Source organism: Epargyreus clarus, unplaced genomic scaffold, assembly GCF_041222505.1.
Source record: "Epargyreus clarus isolate Ecla_fem2 unplaced genomic scaffold, WU_Ecla_fem_2.2 ptg000004l, whole genome shotgun sequence".
Classification (NCBI taxonomy): Eukaryota; Metazoa; Arthropoda; class Insecta; order Lepidoptera; family Hesperiidae; genus Epargyreus; species Epargyreus clarus.
This window is the reverse complement of record NW_027332212.1, coordinates 12118787-12141719: the sequence shown is the minus strand read 5'-3', so window position 1 is coordinate 12141719 and position 22933 is coordinate 12118787. Positions and strand designations below refer to the sequence as shown.

Sequence of the window (22933 nt, the reverse complement as noted above, 5' to 3'; positions counted from 1 at the left end):
GCTGTGGAATCCATAAAATATATTTCCAGGTCAGGTCATAATTTCTGCGGATAAAACTCCGGTAGTCATGGAACTTATAACTTATCAGGCTACTTCCATATCCGTGATTCAATTTTGTGATGTCATTTCTTGTCAGGTTATAGTGACGTCGTGCCTGTCGTGCAAAATTGTCTGAGCTATAAGAGTAAAAAATCAACTGCTGAGTCCCTAACAACGATGTGTTATTTAACATTTGGCTAAGTACAAACCCAAATACATAACAACATAATATACATATAACACAATCATTGGACATATACAATAATTTTCATCAAATTTCATTAATTGAATTGATAAACAGAAAGCTTCACAATTATAGTTTTTACGTTTCAACTCTTGTCTATAATTTTGTGTAATAATTAATGTTGTGTTATTAAACATCAGATCTATCTGTACTTTATAGCCTAATCCCAAAATATTGTAACCTTTACAAACTCTTTACTAAACCAGTTTGACCAATCTCCATTCTCCAGGGCGCTACAAAGCGGAGGAGCCAGCGAGTGTGAACGGCTGCTACCGGTACACATTGCTGGTGAGCAGCACTGGTATTGCTGATGCTCGTGTGTACGTGCTCCACGTGGAAAATGAGAGAGGATTCTCCTCGCATCGCGTGTCTTTGACTGTTCATGGTGAGTAGTTAATGTAGTTGCTAGTAGCTAGTGAGTAGTTAACGAATGTCTCATGATTGTTCTGTAATTACGGTAGCTGATGCGTAGTTGATGAGTACTTTGTCAATACCTTATCTATTACGTTACAAAATTATAATGAGGGTCTGATCAAAAAACAAATTGATATCTCGGTATACAGTTTATATTTTATTATTTAGCTTTCGTTTATTTTTTTGATTTTTCAGCTTCATTTACGTAATAAAACAGCTTGCGAAGCAGTGGCCGATTATAGACGTTATTAAAATTTAGTGCGCTTAATAATAATCTACATCATCACGAAAGCCTGCTTTGAGTATATTCACGCATAGCATAAGACATAGACGAAGTGACCAAATAGACTACATAATAACACAGTACCCAATACGAACAAAACATGATAGCACTCTTATCTCTCGTCAATTTGGTTACTTCTAACATTGCACGTTTCACGTAGCCTAATATAACTCGAAAAAATTTCCTCACGCAGATAATTTTTCGCTAACAGAAACAGCGCATGTGGCGCCTCTGATCGCTGCTGCGTTGGTCATCGCGGCGCTACTCGTCATAGTGCTCTGTCTCATCGTGAGGTGCAGGCGACGGAGAGGTGAGGTTATGGTTTAGAAGGAGGGTTAGAATGTAAGGAGAGAGAAGGGAGAAAGAGATAGATAATGGTGTAATGTGGTTCGATGGTGGTCCGTAAATAAAAGGCGTGTTGTCCGTACGATGCATCTTTTATTACTGTCCTCGATCTTACAATGCATACACTTGCATGTCTAGCACACAGTACACAGTACAATGGAGAAGGAAAGAGAGAGGTAGATAGTATGGTAGAAAGATATAGGGCGAAAGATAGGGCGAGAAAAGAGAAAAATATGATTTAGAAGAGGTAGAAAGATAAGGAGATAAAAGAGGGCGAGAAAGCAGTAGGAAACAGAGAATTAAATAGTATAGTAGAAAGATATAGGGCGAAAGATGAGGCGAGAAGAGAAAAAAAGGAAAGAGAAGGGCGATAGAAAGAGATATAAGATAAGTATAAAGATAAAAAAGGGGATGAGGGAGAGCAGAAGGGAAGAATGTAGAGGGAATGAAAAAATTTAAAGCATTAGTATATGCCATACATTACTGTAGCTGTACCAGAGCGTTCATCGATTTACATAGGATTTTTATTTGAAATTAATATAATTTAATTTGCAAATCCAAGCAAAATGCCACTGTATCTAAGTAGTGTAAAATAGCTGCATTTAAGTTTACTATATTTTCATAAGAAATATTTTTCTTTTTAAATATTCAACAAGGATTTCTTTATTTGCAGAAAGCGTCGAGTACAAGACTGATGAATTAGACAGGTATGTCCAAGTTAATTTACCTTATCGATCTAATTTACGTATTCGGATTCGTGCTGACTATCTTAATAAAGGCTCAACTATTACAACTAATAACTAGATAACTGCATACAAATGAAATATTTGTCGTCAATTTACTATCATCTATTTTAAATTATGATCCATACCAACTAACAAAATTGACCATTTTTGGATACTAGTGGCAGAGAATTTAGTACAACAAATAATATTAATACGTGTAAATATTTACACATATTAATTAAAACATAGAGTCATCCAATTTGTCTAGAATATTAATGGAAATATACATTTCAAGTGGTTTGTCACAAACTAACCGTCCATGAAAGTTGAGGTCCTTACGGCATTATTCATTTCTTCATAATTTATGCAGTAATACAGTTAAAATAAATAAATACCGTGTTCTACTTTCAAACAGTGAGAAGGCAGTGCTCCCAGCGGACGCGGTATACTCACCGCGGGAGCCGCGCACGTTGCCAAGCGCGATGCGGGGCAGCGTGGCCGGGGTACGGGACTCGTCGGGGATGCTGGGGCACATGGCCCCCGGGCATGGTCCCCCCGGACAGGGGCACGCCCCGGGGCAGGGGCACGGTCCCCACGGGCAGGGGCACGGTCCCCACGGGAAGGGGGCCCCAACCCAGGGCCCGCTGGGGGACGGGGCCCGCTACTCGCCCGCCGCGCTGCAGGTGCGCCGCGCCGCGCTCGTGCTGCAGCCGCCCACCACCGTGTGAACTGCACAGGTGTGATACGCACTAGATACTAACAGGGGACACTAATTTATTTTATATATGCAAGGGAATAGGTCACGCTAAGGGATTTAAATTGTTACATTTAATCTGGTATATTATGTGCGGTCTGCAAAAAAATATTACAAAAAATAAAGTAAGTAGTAAAATGAATGACAAAATGATTTTAATTTTAATAAATAATAGGGCATGCTAAGGGATTTAAATGGTTACATTTGATCTGGTATATTAAGTACGATCTGCAAAAAAAAAATTAGAAAAACTTTAAGTTCTGTTAGTAAGACGCGTGTAGTAAAATTAATCACAACGTGGTCTTAATAAGTGATATTAATTTCAATCATATGAGTATCATTACAAATGGGATCGAAGTGAATAATGAATAGAATAATAACAAGAGTATAATGTGGTCGGCTACCATTCATAATATTCATTCGTTATCAGCAAATTTAACTAGGGGTTAAATGCAGTAGAGAATCATAATTCATACCACCAAGCCTTATATATTTTGTGAAAACAATTTATAGATTTAATTCGTTCTGGTGTTCAACTAAAATATACAAAATAAAGTATTCTAAATAATCACCTTTCCACATAATTAATATGATGCATTTATCCGTCTGTCAGCATGATACACGCAAGGCGACGGTTTAATTACACTGAGTGCAACCCCACACGTAAATCAACCGGCGGTTAAGGGATTAACATGTCAACTCAATCCATAAGCACCACACCATTGTCTTTTATATTCTTTCTGTGAACTGCTCATAACTTAATTAAATTTATAAAATAAATTAGTTTTATGTATTGTTTTCTTGTAAAGTTTCTTCATTAATAATGATAGGTTCTTATTCCAATTTAATTAATTTTGTCTATATATTCTTTTATTTTTGCACTTCTCTTTGAACTTGTTTACATAAAAAATAAACCGTAAAATGATTTTCTACTTTTTTGCCATAGTAAATAACAATAAAATCTACCAAATATTCAATAGAAGTAATTTCAACTGGAACAGAACTTTTCACTTTATAAAATTTTACACTATCACTGATATTTTCCTTTTTCTTTCTAGGCAGCTTTAAAGTCGCTGGAAAGAGAAGCCAAAGAAAATGTATATGCGGTGTTAGATCCCCATGTACAATATGAGTTAACAATAAATAAGCACGGAGAACCGCCTAAGTATTTATCGCTCTCTAAGCCCTTGACTCACCAAAGAACGCACGCTTTCGATCCACAAAATATATCTGCTTACGAGATTAACAACAATAATAATTTTAATGACAATAGATTCTCAACATTTAAGTCCGGGCCACCCAAAATTAGAAGGTCCGATAGAAGCTCTTATAGAAGAAATAACAAGAATCAACAAAACTACGTTTGTAAGTCTAATTATGATATAGAATACTCCAGAGATCCATTCTTCGGAATGGCAAGAGATAACCGAAACACTGCCAATAATTACGCACAAAGGGATGTAAAAAATAATACCAGTCGTGGTAAAGCCAACTACCGAATGTACGAGAGGAATGGCTCTGGCAAAAGAAATAATAATTCGAAGAAGAACGAAGAAAGGGACAATTATGTTCGAAATGATCCTAATAGATCGTCTAATAATCGGAAAGTCGAAGATAAGATTGTCAATCGAGTAGTAAGAGATAAGGAAAAAGAGCGATCATTTGAAGAGTATAAAGTACAATACAGGAATGACGACGGGGTTGAAGAGCTACCTCGTCCGGGAAAAGTTAGAGAGATCGCATCGAGATTCAACAGAAACAGTGTAGACAACGGACAGCCAGTGAGTTTTAAAACCGACAGACCAAAGCCATTGCAAAGTTGTGACCAAGCATATCTGGACCATATATTTCCCGATGCCGTAGAGATTTAGGTGCGTTGTGATTAGTGTGTATGGACAAATGTAACGTAGATCTCTGTTTAGTGTTATGTATGAGCGCGTGTGTGGAATGTGAATAATTACCGAAAGACTATTGAATAGTAATAATAATATTATATTCTTTTTGTAATATTTATTACCTCTACTTTCATGCTTAACTATTGTAAGTCTAGACACTAATTTGGTAGTGCCCGATATTAAGTATGAGTTAATTGTTTTAAAAATATTTACCATCGCCCCTGCTGTCGCCTACATAAATCAGCTTTAATCAAGTGATGCTGTTATTGCAATCTTCTATTTTCAAACTGTCATAATTAATGTAGTGACTAGCAGAAACAGGTAAATTTTCATTATTAACGAAAATCAGTAACCAAATTACTACTGAAATTACTATCTGCTCTGCTATGTTTATCTGATATTAGTAATAACTTTAAAGATTTATGGGGTTAAATGTGTATTGGACATAATTTAATATTTCAGAAGCAAAATTAAAAACTTTTAGAAATACGACACTAAACTGTTTTTTGTAATCTATTATGACTGATATTGATATAAGTATCCAAAAGCTTTTTATTATCTTCCCGAATGTATTATTTGTTTATTGTATTATACTCGAATGTTTTACTTTATTGAAGACACTGTACTTAAGAATGGAATTTGCATTTATTACAATATATACATTCAACTATACATCTTTACTCTATATTTTATCGTTCGTTACTGTTTATTTTCTTTTGTATAGTCTCTATTTCTTACGTTTTGTATTGTTGAATTTTAACAGTATTAAAAATTAAAATTACATACCACTTACAGAGCGTGTTTTAGTTATTCCCAAAGCAACATTGGGCTCCCGTTATGCACGATGCGAACCATTTTTCATTAATTTAATGTTTATGTTTATTTTTATGCAATGGCTAGTACAAAAGGAGATCGAGGTGAAGCTTTATTGCATTTCAAATTTAGCAGCAGTGAAGCTTTATTGCTACCTGTAAGCAACAATTGTGATATTAAAGATAATACAATAGATCAGGGTTTTGTTGAAGATGAATTTAAAAGTTTTGTGGGTAATTTTATTTTATCAAATGATAGTGACAAATCAAATGGTGATGAAAAATGAAACGAAATTAACAGTGAGACAAGAAAAACAGTGTAAATCAGATAAATGTTTTAGCAAATGCTGTCCACCAGGATACGTATATTTGAAGAAATTAAATAAAAGACACTACTGTGTGTCGTCCACAGTTGAATATCCTGATATGATTATTGGAAATATGCTTCCGATTTACAATTTCAACCGTTTTACTGCTATTGCTAATTTATCGGAGTTTTTTGAAATGATGATCGGAGTAACGTGTGTCAAGAAGTACAAAGAATTTAAGCCGTGGTTCTTGCAAGCGGTAAGTACCTACTTTTTTCACTAAACCAAAATCTAGTTCGTCCAGAAATCTCAGACAAAAATTAAACTTCTTCGTATTGAAATAGGAAATAACGGTACGACTACATTTTATAGTAGAATCCTCTGCGGCCGAATTAATTATAGACAATCAGTACATAAAAGAAATAAGATAATTATATTGTTTAAATCTGCGATTTGAGGACGAACTTTAAACCAATGTACATATTCTACAGTAGGGATCTTTAATCATAATGAAGTATTTTACCAACAATTTTGGACCAACAAATATTTAACAGCGTAATTTACAATAAATAATTTAGAAGGATAACGAATATTTTTCACCGCAAGATTATAAGGTTATGATAAAAGTTGAGGTACTATATCTGAGAATATTATAATCAGTTCTTTATAATCAAGTAATTTTATGAATATTCTAGATAAAATAAACTAGTAGGTATATTGTTTCCCTTCTACTTTACCAGCTCACTATATATTGTCACTAATAGATTATAATATGGATGGTCTGTTGTTTAATTAATGTCGTTTAATTAACTTTGTTGTTTAGCTTGTTTTAGTAGTTCAAAGATAAAGAACGGTGGTTTCTTAATTGGACACTTGCATCATTTTTATGACATATTCTGAGCTATATGTATTTCCTGTTATAAAATAAAATATGATAACATAAGATTTGGTGTTGGAACTTTAAAAATCGATTGCTGGATACAGTCCTCCTCTAATTTGCGCCATGCGACCTGATCTTGAGCTATCTGAATCTAGCGGTTTCCCGCCGTCCTCTTCAGGTCATCAGTCCACCTTGTCGGGTAGCGTCCTATACTCATTTCCACAGACGTCGTCTCCAATCGAGAACCTTCGTCGTCGTCCCAATGTCGTTATATTTTTAACTCATGTTGCTGGATACAGTCCTCCTCTAATCCGCGCCATGCGACCTGGTCTTGAGCTATCTGAATATAGCGGTTTCCCGCCATCCTCTTCAGGTCATCAGTCCACCTTGTCGGGTAGCGTCCTATACTCATTTCCACAGACGTCGTCTCCAATCGAGAACCTTCGTCGTCGTCCCAATGTCGTTATATTTTTAACTCATGTTACTGGATACAGTCCTCCTCTAATCCGCGCCATGCGACCTGGTCTTGAGCTATCTGAAGCTAGCGGTTTCCCGCCGTCCTCTTCAGGTCATCAGTCCACCTTGTCGGGTAGCGTCCTATACTCATTTCCACAGACGTCGTCTCCAATCGAGAACCTTCGTCGTCGTCCCAATGTCGTTATATTTTTACCCGACTGCCAAGGAAGGGTTATGTTTTTCGCGCGTATCTTGTATGTTTGTCTTTCTTTATTTGATCCGATCTAACAAACGGCTGGATGAATTTCAACAGTTAAAGTGTCATTATATTTGTCTCAATGACCCGAGTGTCCTTAGATAGGTGTTAGTAAAAAAAAATCAAAATGGCGGATTTTTGGCGCGAAATAGTAACACATTTAAAAAAAAAAGTTAACCGAACCTATCGAGTAGGGTATCAAATGAAAGGAAATTAAACGGAGATTAGAAAAACATATTTGTATATATATAAAACAGTAAGGTGACTGACTGACTGACTAACTAAATGACTTTTTCATTTTTCAGAAATCAACGTACAGCCTAAACCAAGGACTTTACAGTTCTGAAATTTTGCACACAGGTTCTCTATATAGCTTGAATAAGTACTAAGAAAGGCCTTTTGGAAATTCTACCCTTAAGAGGGTAAAATAGGGGAAAACAGTTTTTTTGAAATCCTTTAATTTTGAAGCAACTACTATAAAATTTTGTATTTGGCTTTCTGGATAGGAACAAGGACGCACTTATTTATCCCCTTCCGAAAAATCAACCCCGTAGAGGGTAAAATAAGGGTTAAAAGTTCATTTGAACTATCGTCAATTTTGAAGCAAACACTATGACATTTTGTATCAAGCTTGTTGGATAAAAATAATGAAATGCTACCTCTAACGAGGTAAAATAATGACCGAAACTTTGATTTACTGAAGTTATATATTTTATAGACCGTAAATGGTGAATTTTTTCGCGAAATAGTAACACGTTTTAAAAAAGTTAACCAAACCTATCGTGTAGGGTGTCAAAATAAAGGAAATTAAGAGGAGATTACACATACATTATATAATATATCTTATATATAAAATTCTCGTGTTAGTTACCGTACTCCTCCGAAACGGCTTCACCGATTTTCACCAAATTTTATATACATATTCAGTAGGTCTGAGAATCGGCCACTATCTATTTTTTTTACACCTAAGTGATAAGGGTTGTTATCCTTAACATTTTTTTATTTATATGGCAACACAACGTTTGCCGGGTCAGCTAGTACATATATACTCGTATATACACATCGAGATGACTGTCTGACTAAATGAGAGAGTTGATGTGCCAATCAACGCAAAGGGAAACCGCTGAACTTAAGCGTGCTGGAATTTTACACATAGGTTTTTTATATAGCGTAAATGAACACTAGTACGAGGATAAAATAAAATAGGATAATATTGTTTGAACATTTTTTTGTTTTTGAAGCAGACACCTACTATGAAACTTTGTATTTGGCTTTCTGGATAAAAATAATGAAATGCCTATTTCACTGCCTTTGGAAATTCTACTTCAGCCTTTTTGGTGCAGTCGGGTTTTTGATTTTTTAAATTAATTACTTGTTAACTCATGTTGCTGGATACAGTCCTCCTCTAATCCGCGCCATGCGACCTGGTCTTGAGCTATCTGAATCTAGCGGTTTCCCGCCGTCCTCTTCAGGTCATCAGTCCTTGTCGGTGGCGTCCTATACCCTTTTGCACAGACGTCGTCTCCATTCGAGAATCCTCGTCGTCGTCCCACTGTCATTATAAGTTTAACTCACTTCAACTACAAAGTAATACTAACAACAAAGTAATACTTAAAATATTTTACATTCGTTTTCTTATATCATTTTATGATGAACCTAACATTAAAAAATGTTAAACAATTTACTTCATTTTTTATCCTGCTAAGGCTCGTATGTTATCAAATAATTAATAGATAATTATTTACTTACGTTGAAAATTAATTTATAAATTGGATAAGTAACTAGTTTACTGTCATTGACCTTTAATTAACAAAGTAATATAATTTGTTGAATAATCCCTGGGGATAACTCTTTGAATAAAGTAAGGTACCTATTACTGATCACTAGAATCGCTTTGTTATTTGCGAACAACCTCTGTACACTCAACGGCCTAATGAATTACTTGTATCATGGGTACCAAGACACCAAGAGGAGTACACATAAAATAATTCAGAGTCCATTACCACCACTATTTCTGCCTACATCCTATTCTATCTATCATCATCTACCCTATTTATTTATTTCTACCTTTGCTTTGAAGGATATGGTAAGGGAAGAAACACCTATAAGAGACTTACCAACTACTCGCATCTGTCGCCAATCTCAAATAGGATCTAATTCTATCGGGGTTGATATAGATGAACGGCAGTTGCTACTTTTCATCCTTATTCCTTGCTCGTTTGCTGATAGTATAAAAACTCTCTAAAATTTATTATAATTTTATTTAAAATTTAAAATTTATATTAATAAATTGTTAAATTTTGATTTTCGACAGGCAAAACGGTGAATAGATTGATTATTAGTAATTATTATAAGATGTAATGCCTTGTATGACAGAGAATAGGTGTTTCGGTGGCGCCCCGACCCACGATTCTTCTACCTTTAATTTTATGGACATAAATTCACAAAAACAAATATTATATAGGTGTACTGATAATAGAATAATTCCCTGAAAACCCACGTTAATTATTATTGTTTGGATAGCGTCCCGTGACATTATTAATTTTCGATAACACACGCAACACCCATTAATTTTCGATAACACCATGCCCATGTGGCCGTGAACTTTATTTATTACACAGATAATTACATACTAATTCACACGCAATTTATAGTACAGGATCCCTGGTATAGTTTTCATCATTTATTACTAACAAGCTGATTTTTCGTGAGTAGCTTCGTTTCGACAAGACGCCCAATATTTTTCCTTACAGCAATGTTGGTAAATGGTAGCTTGATAGGGGCAGCAAGGATAAAATATGTTGACCGGACGAATTCTAAAAATTTATTACTAACCAAATTTCTTTGTTAATTATCAAGATAATTATTAAAATAATGTGAAAAAATATTTGTCCTACAAAATATAAGGTTTTTTTAGGGTGTCCCCCCTCTCCAACATGTATCATAAACAAGGTCATGAAAAATAATTACTAACCAGCTGATTTTTTTTTATTGGCTGTCTAACATTTACATAGTCTACCATGCACATTGTCCTACAAATTGCATGGTATGTCATCTCGGACCTACGCTGAAAAGATGTTAATTCCGCAGGAATTTTTTTTCATTACTAACTGTAGGACAAAGGTATCACGTGATAGGATAATATAATTTTTATCTAAATAAAACAATGTCCTACAAAAAAAGGGTAACTTTTATTAATCCTACAAGATTTGTAATTTAGGACTATACAAAATAATCATTATATATATATATATATATATATATATATATATATATATATATATATATACAAGCTGACCCGGCAAACGTTGTGCTGCCATATAAATAAAAAAATGTTAAGAGTGAACAACCCTTAGCACTTTAAAATAGATAGTAGCCGATTCTCAAACCTACTGAATATGCATATAAAATTTGGTGAAAATCGGTAAAGCCGTTTCGGAGGAGTACGGTAACTAACACTGTGACAGAAGAATTTTATATATAAGATATATATATATATATATATATATATATAAATAATGTATCATATATAAACATAAATCGATTAGTTTTCATCAGTCATTTGATAAATCTTCATCGTTCATTCGTCTTCCTCTTCTAAAAATATACTTTCTATAATTATTATTCAAAGAATTTTGCAAAATTTACAGATTATATGCCATCATTAACTACTCCATTTTTTTTTGTTTTTCAGATATGTACGTAAAAATATGAACTTACAAAATTATTTCTTATTTTTTTTTAAATAAAATAATAATCATGGACTTACCTCTCATAAGACAAATATTTAGATTTTACTCTAAATTCCGTTTCAAGTTTCATTCATACGTAAATATCGTGTCTCTATCACTTTACTTGTGGAAGGAATACGTTGTCTCTTTCTTGTCAGTTACGTAATCATAGCGGACCAAAAACGAAAAATAATCAAAGTATAATAATTTCTCCTCATTTACTTGTGATATTTGAATACATGAAGCTTTTGAATTTATACATTTACGCATTTCACAGGAAGGCATTTTTTACAGTGACATACGTGTCAATTACTACGACGCACTAGAGCGACTGGAGTTGACAAACACCAATTGGTTGCTTTTGTATATTTAAAGTTTTGCCCGCTAGTAACGTATCTTAAGTTATTATACCAAAGGCTGTGGCGGGATTCTCTGTAACATGCGACAAATAAATTTCTTCCCACGACTTAATAGTGTCATTGCTTTATAGTTTACACATGGTTGGAGGAATTACGTATTTTAAGCTTAGTTTTACTTGACTTTAGAGTTTAGTTAATTAGCCAGTCCCTCTTAAACTTTTCTCGAAAGCGACGATCCGTCTGAAAAATCCATTCCTGTCTGACATGCATTAGGTTCCAGTTACAAAAATAGAGGCTTCGAGGGTAGAAAGTTTTGTTTATTATTATTATTTACTTTAAAACACGTTTTAATTTTTGATTTGAACTTTATCTGTACATATTAATCCCCCAATGCCGGACTATTCCTAATCCTTGGAATAAGAAGAGTTTAATCCGTAGTCTGCCACGTGATTCATATTATATGCCTATACTGTACACACCGTTAAGAGTATTATGGAAAAGCATATTATGATTTAGCATTTTAAATTAGTGGTGCATGTCTGGAATTTGAACCTCGGACAACACCACATCACCTAAGCAGTATAAACCAGAAATACTTGCAGTCACATTGTCACACTTCAGTAAGAAAATTAAAGTTAATTTAAGATCTTCATTCTTATTCATAAGTATCGATACGTTCTCATTCATAACAAATTGAGTCATTTAATAACCAGTTATTATAGAAAATAAAAACCTATTTCAATATTCTCAGATACAACGGGGAAATCCATGTGCGGAAATAAGTATCTAACAAGAATAGTGACTAGCATAGAATTGTAAAACCAAGTAAGATTCAATTATTTATCTTACCAATGATTAATAATGGATTATGCAAAATTAGTAATTTATTCCATGCGGATATCCACGGACAGATAACTTTTGTAATTACTGCAAGGCACGCAATTTTCTTATCTATATACCTACAGATAAGATAAGAAAACACAATTTTTTTTTGGAAAACGTATTTTTATTTTTTTTAGTAGCTATTACAAGTACTATGAATATTTATTCAAATGTCGATGTCGATGTCGATGTATAAAAAACTCTGTATAACCAAACCGCATAGCATATTCAACAAAACAAAGCAGGTAAAGCTCTTAAAATACAGTGTTTATTTTTCAAACAGAATATTATTGTCTGTACCATACAGATAGAATTCTATTTTTTTTTTTTGCTTTGGTACTATATAAATAGGTAGAAATGTTCTATCTAAGATAGGATTTAGGGTAGATGTGCGTTATTACCCTTAGGGCAGAGTTGTTGGCCCCCGACCATCAGGGGGCCGACCGTCCGCTCGGTAATAACGACGCGACAAGTACCGAACCACCCACTTAACAGTGGGGTTGGTCCATTTTTGATACTTGTTCATTGTATTATAATGTTTTAAATAACGTTATATTATAATGAATAAATATTATAAATCCAGGGGGCATTTGACCACCTGAGAATCTGCCCGGGCAAAGAGGGTACCCTCGAGACCCGAATTTCCTGCCCACCGCCCTTATGTTGACATTGCCGCAATATATGTGCGCCCGGGGGGTAAGACGTCTCAGTGATGATGAGAGTTGTTGTTGGAGTTTTTAGTATATTTATTCAGTGAAAATTATACAACGGTACGACAGCGAATCTCAAAAGACTTAGTCGTCTGCGCAAACCTTTGTCTTCGTAGCCCTTGGCAAGATTTAGCCACGCCTCGCGCGCCCTCTTCGCATTCCGAATATGTGGGAATGCCGCCGGTTGCACTGATAGACATGTTTTTGCGAGTGCCTTCAACGACTTTTTGTTATCTTCATCACTCTCGACGGCATCCCACAAATCTTCATGAATCAATACCATTTTAATTAAAAACTTCCATGTGCTGTAGTTCTCAACACCCTTCAGTTTCTCAAATGTATTGTTGAACTGGTTTGATGTGGTCGGGCATAAACTCACCGGAGTCGCCATAATGCCGGTCGATATGATTTACGTATTTCGATTACGTTACATCTATTTTTCACGTAAAATATAATGCGCTAATTATTTATTATTTATCGCGCTGGGCCATAACCTGTTGGGTTATGGCCTAAATTATAAATTATCTCTAATATAACAGTTGTAACGGCCTTACCACACCACTGATATTATAAGGCAGAAATAGGTATGGTGGTCGGTTTGATAGGGTTTCCAGTGTCCTTTATTTGTTTACGAGGGGAAACCTTCAAAAGGTACCCGGTGAAGTAGGAGCGACACAGGGTTATGTGGGATTCTTACCGCACTAAAACCGCCCCGGTGGCCGTCCTCTACGTTGCCAAGAGGACTCCGGGATCTCAGGGTTTCCAGTGTCCTACCACGAAGTTTTCCATAAGCTTATGAGCTTAGAAGCAGGTTTTGTACGAGTAGTTATGGTAAAATTACAAACTAGTTTTACTTATTGTATTTAAAAATATTTTTATAAATTTGTGAGGACAAGTGACAAAGTTATTTATATGCAAATTTATTTTGAGTTCTTGGTACTTTATGTACAACTATGAGAGGTTTAACTAGAAATCCGCTTATGATCATAATGCTTACAAACGATTATTTTATTTCTGGTAGCTAACGTAATTCGCTAATTTCACGTATTTCATCATCAACCCATTACTGTCCCACTGCTGGGCACGGGTCTCCTCATATAATGAGAAGGATTAGGCCATAGTCCACCGCGCTGACCAAGTGCGTATTGGTAGACTTCACATACCTTTGAGATTTCACATACCTGCATAAATGAGATATTTATTAAAAAATCTCTCATTTATGCAGGTTTACTCACGAAGTTTTCCTTCACCGTTTAGCAAGTGATAATTAATTTCTAATACGCACATAACATTGAAAAATCAGAGGTGTGTGGCTTGGATTTGAGCCTCGGACCCCTCGATCGAGAGGCCGGGTTTCTTAACCACTAAGCTATCACTGTTTTCAAGTATTTAAGGGTAAAAAAGTTTTCAAATGTGGATGAAGTCTACCAATTCGCACTTGACCAGCGCGGTTGACTTTGGCCTAAACCTCTTGAAGTCCGAGAAACCCGTACCTAGCAGACGGGTAATAATGGGTTAATGCCGTAGGCCATCTTTGTCGAAAACCTGAAGCTAATTTGTAAATTAAGGTAGCTCACATTCATAGCTCAAAACCTTTAGCTCATATATTTCCGTACACAAGACATATCTTAACTTCCACAGCTAAATTAAGCTACCAATTCTAGATAGATTTGACGCATATCTATAGCTTAGCTACTTCGCACATCCCTAGTGGAAAGACACCCTTATACTGGCGCCCATTAGGACATTAAAACTAGTGCATAAAATCGATGTATTGAACTATGCGTATCACAAACGACCGTGAGCCAACCAGTCAGACTTTACTGACCGCTCCAGATAAAACGTGCCGACTACAATTAAAAATATGGAACACGCATTGATTAAAAAAATGTTTGTAATTTTATTTGTGACTTTATTAGTTCTAAATATAAATGGGCAACCCTGCAAAGACGTGATGAGTATTGAGTTGAAAGATTCGCAAAAGTTTAGTGATGGGACCATAATGCATGGTGGGATTCATTTCCCGCCACAATACGTCTATTCCAGGAACGTAAGCGGGGAAATTAAGACGTTCGGTTGTGTTTGTGAAGTAAAACGGTGCTTTTCGAAATGCTGTGAATACGGTCACGTGTTGTACAATAACACATGTAAACTAATGCCGGAGTTTGATGAAATCACAAAATTCGGGGTGAAGTTGAACTTCATGAATGAATACAGACGGACTGTCAAACTGCAATCGGCGGATGTCTTCGTACTGTTTGGTATCCCCGGTCCTTTTAGATACCGAGAGGTACGCAAAAAGTATTTGCAAGAGGTAAGTCAAAAATGTTAAAGTTTAATATTAGCTTTAAGATTACAGAAACTAAGTTGCATACTCTGCTTTTGCGAATGAAAAAATCAATTAATGTTGTAACAATGTTATTCTCTAAGTCAGTCTAAGTCATTGATAGATCTGCATAAAATTACAGTTAATTTTTAATACACTCCAAGATTGGACCGTAAAAACAGGAAAAAAGTTGTGATGTGTGTTTTGCTATCACCCAAACGGAAGCTTTGAAAATATTAGTTATTTCGTAATTACAAACACTTCAACTTTATCTATTCGCACTCGCACAGATTAAGTACATGGCTAATAACTGGTAAGGTTAGCTTTTGTTACGAAAATATCTTCTCAAAATAGGTTTATAGATAAAGTGATAGATGAACTAGATTTTCGAAACATTGATATCATACAATTATTGATGTTCTGCTGAATACCGGTGTCCTTTCAAAAGGAGTAGTTTTAAGGCCATAGTTTACAACGCTGACCAATTGTCAATTTCTAAACTTTACACACCTTTTGGAAACTTATGGGGGAGGCAGCATGTAGCAAAAGCTTCATGTTTTTACAGTCTTAGATTTATATTGCCGGTCAAACATTTGTGTCCTGTTAAATTTCTCCTAGTCAAAACTTTGACGATTTTGACAGAAATAATCTTACTAAAACATTACGTTTTTTTGTTTGTCAGATTCCACTGTATAAATGTAATTGACTAAAGCTCAAAATAAATAGTGACGTTGCGAGCTATTGTTGAAGCTATTGTTGTCCATTATAAACTTCACAGAAATTAGAAAGATTGGGGTGACTAACACATATTAATAAACAATCTATCTAATGTTTTGCCTACCAAAGATTGAAATTTAGCGATTTCACACTATTATGCAACTCGATTGCCTAATATGGATTCTAAAAGCCATAAAAATTGGCACTTATCGTATTTATACGATGCACAAATCTTGCACTAAAATAAATCGGCACTGACTAAATACTTTTACTCCGTATTATAAATAAAATAAACTCATGTATGTGAGTGATACAATATAAATACTGCGCTAAAAGTATTACCACAAAAGAGTTGTAAATTTAATCTGCCGTCCTTCAGACTTTATCCTTTATATTTGTATGGAACAAATTTAGTTATTACCGATAAGGAAAAGTTTTACAAAAAATGAATTCCAAGACTTCGTGAGTACCGAGACTAGTTACCTACCACAAAAGTAAGATTCCAGCTACCTACACATTAAAAACAAGTATTTAATCAAAGTATTATTATCCCTATGTTATATCTATAGTTTCCACATAGACATTGAAAGCAAGTTGACGTCAATCGAACTGTCCCATTGCTGGGCACGTGTCGTCTCTCAGAATGAGAATGATTAGGCCATAGTCCACTGTGCTGACCAAGTGCGTATTAGTACACTTCACATAGTTAGGTACCATTAGAAACTTATTGACATTAAAAGCAATTATTTATATCAAAGTATTACGTATACTTCTGATTTATCACTTGCAACTAAAGGTACTACAAAATACTATATAAATGATTATTTAATGCATAACACTTCTTTGAATCAATTAAGCAACAAAGGGACATTTGTAAATATAATTTGCGTAAAGATCGGTTCATAAAATTAGTAACATCATAATAAAAAATACCAAACAGGATTTAGTAGTTACAAACACTACAGATGTTTTTATCAGTAATTTAATGTAACCATCACAGGTAGGTGCTTTGAATTTAAATTGAAAATATTATTGACTATTTTATTAGCATATCATGTGTATTATGTTGACATTCAAACGGGGTTTTTGGGAGCTATCAATACCTACTACAATGTCATAAAGGATCTAGGAAAGCCGCGGCAATCTAATAAATAATTAAATGCATTATTCACACAAGATTGAATCAGCGTCAGTCACGATTTTTATTTGCAACAGACTGGTGTACAGTTTAACTAAAGCAGAGCTGTCCGTAGATATATTGTGACCGTAATAAAAAAAAATATTCGGCTTTCAACGAAAATTAAATTGGTGCGTGTTAATTATTTATTGTAATGAGGGGGATCGTTACACACTTATAAATTAGGGCCAGAACGTACATACAACAGTCAGACGAAACATATCGGCCACGCAAAAACGTCGCGCGGGATCCTAAAAAAACGCGCCAATTATTTATTTAAAAAAAGCGTGTTAAAAATGTTCGCGTCTTTGTTTATGGTTTTATTCTTCTCTTGTATAAATGGCCAGCCTTGCGAAGATATTGCAAGTATTGAACTGAAAGGTGACCTGTTAAGTGATGGTAGCATTTTGCACGATGGAATTAATTTCCCCCCAAAATACGTATACTCGAAGAATATTAGCGGTGAAATAAAAACGTTTGGATGTGTTTGTGAAATTAGAAGTTGTTTAAGGAAGTGTTGTGAGATCGGCTACGCATTTTATAATAGAACGTGTACGAAACTGCCTAATTTTGATAAAATTGGCAATAACGGAGTGAAGTTGCACTATAGGACTGAGTATTCACGAACTGTTGGCTTGCAATCGGCGGACTACTTCGTAATGTATGGAAGACCTAGTCCATTCATGTATCGTGAGGCAAATTGGTATGTACAAGAGGTAAGGTGTTCTTTTATTTTGTATTTATTTACATTTTAGCATCTTTTACTTGTATAAGGCAATGAAACAAATCTTTTACGACCAAAGAGAGAATAATATAATAGGCATACTATGGTATTTGATAAGGCTTCTTTAAAATTAAAAAGAAAATGTTAACCATTACAAAATAACGAGGTTTAACTTTTACCCCATTTCTAGAACATTTTGTCAATTATTTTTGTAAGTAAACATTCTCGTGTTTATTTATTTATATAATATAAACTACTTACGAAATAACTTACTTTATTAAGTACTTTTTATAAGTAATTTTTATTTTATTACACGCACACTTTTAGCGCTTTAAAATATTTTGTCCCTTAAAATCATTTGAAATGCAAGTGCCTATGTTATTAATAAATAATAAATAAAATTTGTATATCGGTTTGCTTATCAAAGGTAAGGGCTATTTTCTAAAGTTAAATACATTCACAATACCAAATCAATAAGAAATCTGTTTTTGTTATTGACTGTGTCAGCAAATCTTTGAGAGGTTAATAAAATATAGAAAACTTCAAAGAATTGATTGCATATTTATTTTTATGCACTAGTTTCATGCAAACCACACTTCGATCACTAGTTCTTATTAGTGATCGAAGAAACCACATCATAATAACACGAGTCAAATTGCAGTTTATAATAACTTCTGAATTAACAATGAAAATTATGCTTTCGGGTTCTCAGTGCAATTTGCCATGAACTTACATAAATTAATAAATAAATATTTAAGGTGGTAGAACACTGTGTTTCGGCTGCGGCGGCACCACCGCCACACCTATTTCTACACTTTCAACAGCAGTGTCAAGCATTGCGGTCTGGTTTAAAGGGTAAGGGAAAAGGGGTGTGGTAAGGGAGACATACTTTCCGAGGCGTTCCACCTTAGTCCTCAGGGGTAGCGGAGCATGTGCGCATTATGCCGGATGGGCGGCAGTAGCCACTTACCTACAGGTGGCCTGCATACTCCTTTGCAACTTGTATATTATAAAATGTCGGTAACTAAATAAATTAATTAACTCTCATTCCGTATATGTAATTCTGGCCAATTTATTAGCCAATTAGTATGCTCAACGGTAATTCGCGAAACCCCAGACTGAGTGGGTGAATTCCCAGATAGTTTGTTTGATATCGTAGAATCTTCATCTCATTGAGAGGTATTACAGTGGAATTTTTAAGTAAATAATATTCTCAGAATATTTTTGTCATCAAGGTCAGATTAACAGAATCGGTCGTCGTCCCACTAAAAATAGCTAATAAAATTTTAACAGCGTCTGCATCTTCGTAATCAAATTCAAATGTTTTGACAACTCCTAAAACATGTCTTTATGTGATAAACCCTATATCCCTAAGGTTGATTGGGAGAAAATGCTATTTAGCATTAAGTCCGCCTTTTGCACCACATTGTTTTTAACATGGTCAATAAAGAGTAAATAAATAAATAAAAAAAAAAGTGTGAGATAGCATCTACTGACAGACAGATAGTCTGACTTTGAGCTACTACTGACTTATAGCCAAATCTATAAACTCAAAATGTTTCTTGAAGTCCATTGTTAATATGTTGATAGCTTACTTTAAATAATTGGCCAAGTGCGAGTGGAGCTCTAACGATGAGTTCCGTATCACCGAATTATCTTTTTTTTATTTTTATTCTTAGTATTTCCTATCATTTTAACCATAAAAGTAAAAGTATTGTCAAAATGTAACGGTCTACATATTACAGTTTAAGAGATAAAGCGAAATAAAACGAAAAATAGCGGTTTTTTGTAAGAAATATTTTCAATTTTTTTATTTTTATATTTGTTGCCATAAAGGCATATTTGTGCCTAAAAGGTTTTAAGCACTTACTTGTTTTGTTTTGAAGGGTTTAATAAGAGAGATATTATGTAAGGCAGCGTTTACCAGCCTTTACAGTCCACGGACCCTTTGGAAGTCAAGCACAGTTTTCTCGGACCCGGACGAATAAAATAAACAGCAAAAAAAAATGGATTAGGTATTTATTTTAGTTATTACAGATAGAAAAAAAACAAATACAGAAGGTAATTATAACTGTTTATTATGAAAAATATGAAAAAAAAAATAAAGGTTGGTGTTGGTTTTCTTGCAACTAAATCAGGGATATTCGGGTTGATGTTGCTACTAAGCTGTAATCTCAAATCAGATTCTACTTGTAATCTGTTTCTGTATTTGTTTTTTGTATAAACAAGAGTAGAGAATGCCTTTTCACATAGGTATGTAGTTGAAAAAAGCAGTAAAGCGGCCCTTTTGCATTTAATGAGCGATTTATGTATGGTCCAGAGATGACACCGCGGACCCCCATACATACACTCGCGGTACCCCCAGGGGTCCGCGGACCACAGGTTAGGAAACACGGATATAAGGTATTCCAACTTAGTTCACATAGAAACACTGACATTTACGATCATGTGAATTGAATGCTCGTATGCTACTTGTATATAAAAAAAAACGTGAACTAAACTGGGCTTTAAATGTCTTCTTTAAAAAACCTTAATACATAAATATAAATGAGCGATGGTTCCGCCGCAGTCTGACTACATGTGGTTGTAAAATCTATTACATATTGATTATGATTACATATGAGCATTACATATGAGCTATTAATAAATATGATATCAATCAAAATATTTGGAAAATTTATGAGAGCTTTCGACCACTGGGCAAGTCCTATTACTTATCTAAAAATAAATAGACGTTAGTAGCAGGTAGCTGATAGATTCGTATTGAGGCCTGCCAATCGTCAAACTCTAATAAATGCTGTCCCTAAGGTTTTTTAATACACAGAATATAGAAATAACAGACGAGCATGCAGTCCACCTGATGGTAAGTAGCTACAGCCGCTCGTGGAACATCTGCAAACAACCCCAGATAACGCGAGTGACCCACCTGAGGTCCGTCACAGATGCGCCGCTACCACTTAATATTAAGCTGGAATACCGCGGAAAAGTATGTCTCCCTTACAATCGGAGCACACCCTTCAAATCGGAGCACAGCAGCGCTTGATACTGGTATTAGAAATAGGTGTGGCAGTGGTGCCGCCGGAGTGGATCCACAGAGGATTCTACCACATAAAATTCATACTCGTATTAATTTACTTTGTATTTGTATTCATATTGGATAAAATATTAAAAAAAATACAAAGAACGTCGCAATATTTTGAAACTTCATAAATATGTGCAAAACAGGATCCGGATAAAAATGATATCAACCGTAACAGGATGAGATAATATTACTGTATTATTGGAGTCACATCGAATGTGTATGTAACAATTATATGTAAATATTACCACATTTAGTACTGAAATTCACTTATTCATTTATTAAATCAGAGGTACATGCGAGGAATTTGAACCTCGGACCTCTAGCGGCTTAAGGGGGAGAAGGGGCGGTCCGCGCCGGGCCTTCGATATTGGGGGTCTCCAAACCCAGTCGCTATAATAAGGCCGTTAGCATCCTTACCATGAGTTTTCAAAACATCCCACAATTTTACGTTACGTTTACTCAATCCATTATTCTGTTCCGTTTGGTTCAGTAGACTGAGTAAACGTAACAATAAGTAAGTGCTCAAGTGACGACGATCTTTTTGTCTACCTCACATGTTCACAAAAAAGAGAAACAAAACATAAAGCGCCATTTTGTCAATTTAGACATTTAATGTTACGTTACTGACACTATATTAAGTTACTTATTGTTACGTTTACTTCGTCTACTGAAGCAAACGGAACAGAATAATGGATTGAGTAAACTTAACGTAAAATTGTGGAATATTTTGAAAACTCATGGTAAGGGTACTGATTGAGAGGCCGAGTTTCAACCGATAGGTTACCACTGCCTATTTATCACTACATAACACTTTTTTCTTACGTGATCACTTCTACTTTTAACCCAAGCAATTTGCATTACGGAAATTCGTTCCAAAAATCGTATCACCAATTTTATCAGATCAGTTATTTGAAGGCGGTAGAATCCTTTGTGTTTCTGACCGATGGTACCACCATCACACCTATTTCTACTTAATAACACCATTGCTATATACGTAAGGTGCTGCCGTGTTCTGGTTGAAGGGTGTGCTAAGTGAGAGACTTATACAAGGTGTTCTAACTTACTCCTCAAGGGTAGCAACTCCAGGGTCCAATTTTATCAGTTGCTCCTTTTTTTTGGTTTCCTTAATCTTCTATATAAAACTCTCGTGTCACAATGTTAGTTACCGTACTCCTCGTATCGTACAATTCAGTAGGTGTGAGAATTGGCTACTATCTATTTTTCATGCCCCAAAGTGATAAGGGTTGTTCACTCTTAACATTTTTTTATTTATATGGCAACACAACGTTTGCCGGGTCAGCTAGTAGTATATAAAAAATCTTACCTGAAGCCGATTATAGATGCATTGCGGGCCCACAGGAACAAGTGACATCTCCTTAAACACGTGTCTCCCTCTGTCTCCAAAGCAGAACTAGAAACAATGAGTATAATATTATTAAAACAAATTTTCAACGTCTACAATTCTTTCTTTAGTAAAACAGGTTTTTGAAGGTGGTAGAACCCTTTGTGGTTCTACTCCGGCGGCACCACCGCCACACCTATTTCTACCTAATAACAGCAGTGTTAGGCGCTGCTGTGTTCCGGTTTGAAGGGCGTGGTAAGGGAGACAAACTTTTCCGAGGCGTTCCAGCTTAGTCCTCAGGGGTAGCGGCGCATCTGTGGCCGACCTCAGGTAGGAATATCTAATCCTATCTGAGGTTGATTACAGATGTCCATGGGCGGCAGTAGCCACTTACCATCAGGTGGACTGCATGCTCGTCTTCTACTCCTATATTCAAAAAAAAAAAAAATTCAAATCAGTGCCCCTAGCGGAT

At 35.1% G+C, this 22933-nt stretch overlaps 3 protein-coding genes across 7 annotated transcripts in view; all 3 read left to right on the top strand.

The window, feature by feature from the left end:
* Positions 1–4001, top strand: part of LOC140757570 (kin of IRRE-like protein 3) — a 123645-nt gene extending 119644 nt beyond the window's left edge. Inside the window, exons 11-15 of one of the 2 annotated variants that reach the window (XM_073093341.1) lie at positions 513–668; positions 1192–1290; positions 1999–2032; positions 2466–2787; positions 3863–4001. In XM_073093341.1, the coding sequence (XP_072949442.1) occupies positions 513–668; positions 1192–1290; positions 1999–2032; positions 2466–2778 (602 nt within the window). In that variant the 3' untranslated portion in view covers positions 2779–2787; positions 3863–4001. Of the gene's footprint in view, positions 1–512; positions 669–1173; positions 1291–1998; positions 2033–2465; positions 2788–3862 lie in introns of both variants that reach the window. The other variant, XM_073093340.1, reaches the window with a different exon arrangement.
* On the top strand, positions 3593–5455 carry LOC140757151 (uncharacterized). The gene is made up of 2 exons (XM_073092687.1): positions 3593–3607; positions 3863–5455. Exons 1-2 carry the CDS (start codon positions 3593–3595, stop codon positions 4673–4675), a joined length of 828 nt encoding a protein of 275 aa, XP_072948788.1. The 3' UTR covers positions 4676–5455.
* A 12154-nt stretch (positions 5456–17609) lies between these two features.
* LOC140757573 (G-protein coupled receptor Mth2) overlaps positions 17610–22933 on the top strand; it is a 62622-nt gene continuing 57298 nt past the window's right edge. For 3 of the 4 annotated variants that reach the window (XR_012103994.1, XM_073093343.1, XM_073093344.1), the window contains exon 1: positions 17610–18029. Coding sequence is in view for 2 of the 4 variants with exons in the window: in XM_073093343.1 (XP_072949444.1) it covers positions 17610–18029 (420 nt within the window). In the remaining 2 variants the exon portion in view is untranslated. The remainder of the gene's footprint in view (positions 18030–22933) is intronic. The other variant, XR_012103996.1, reaches the window with a different exon arrangement.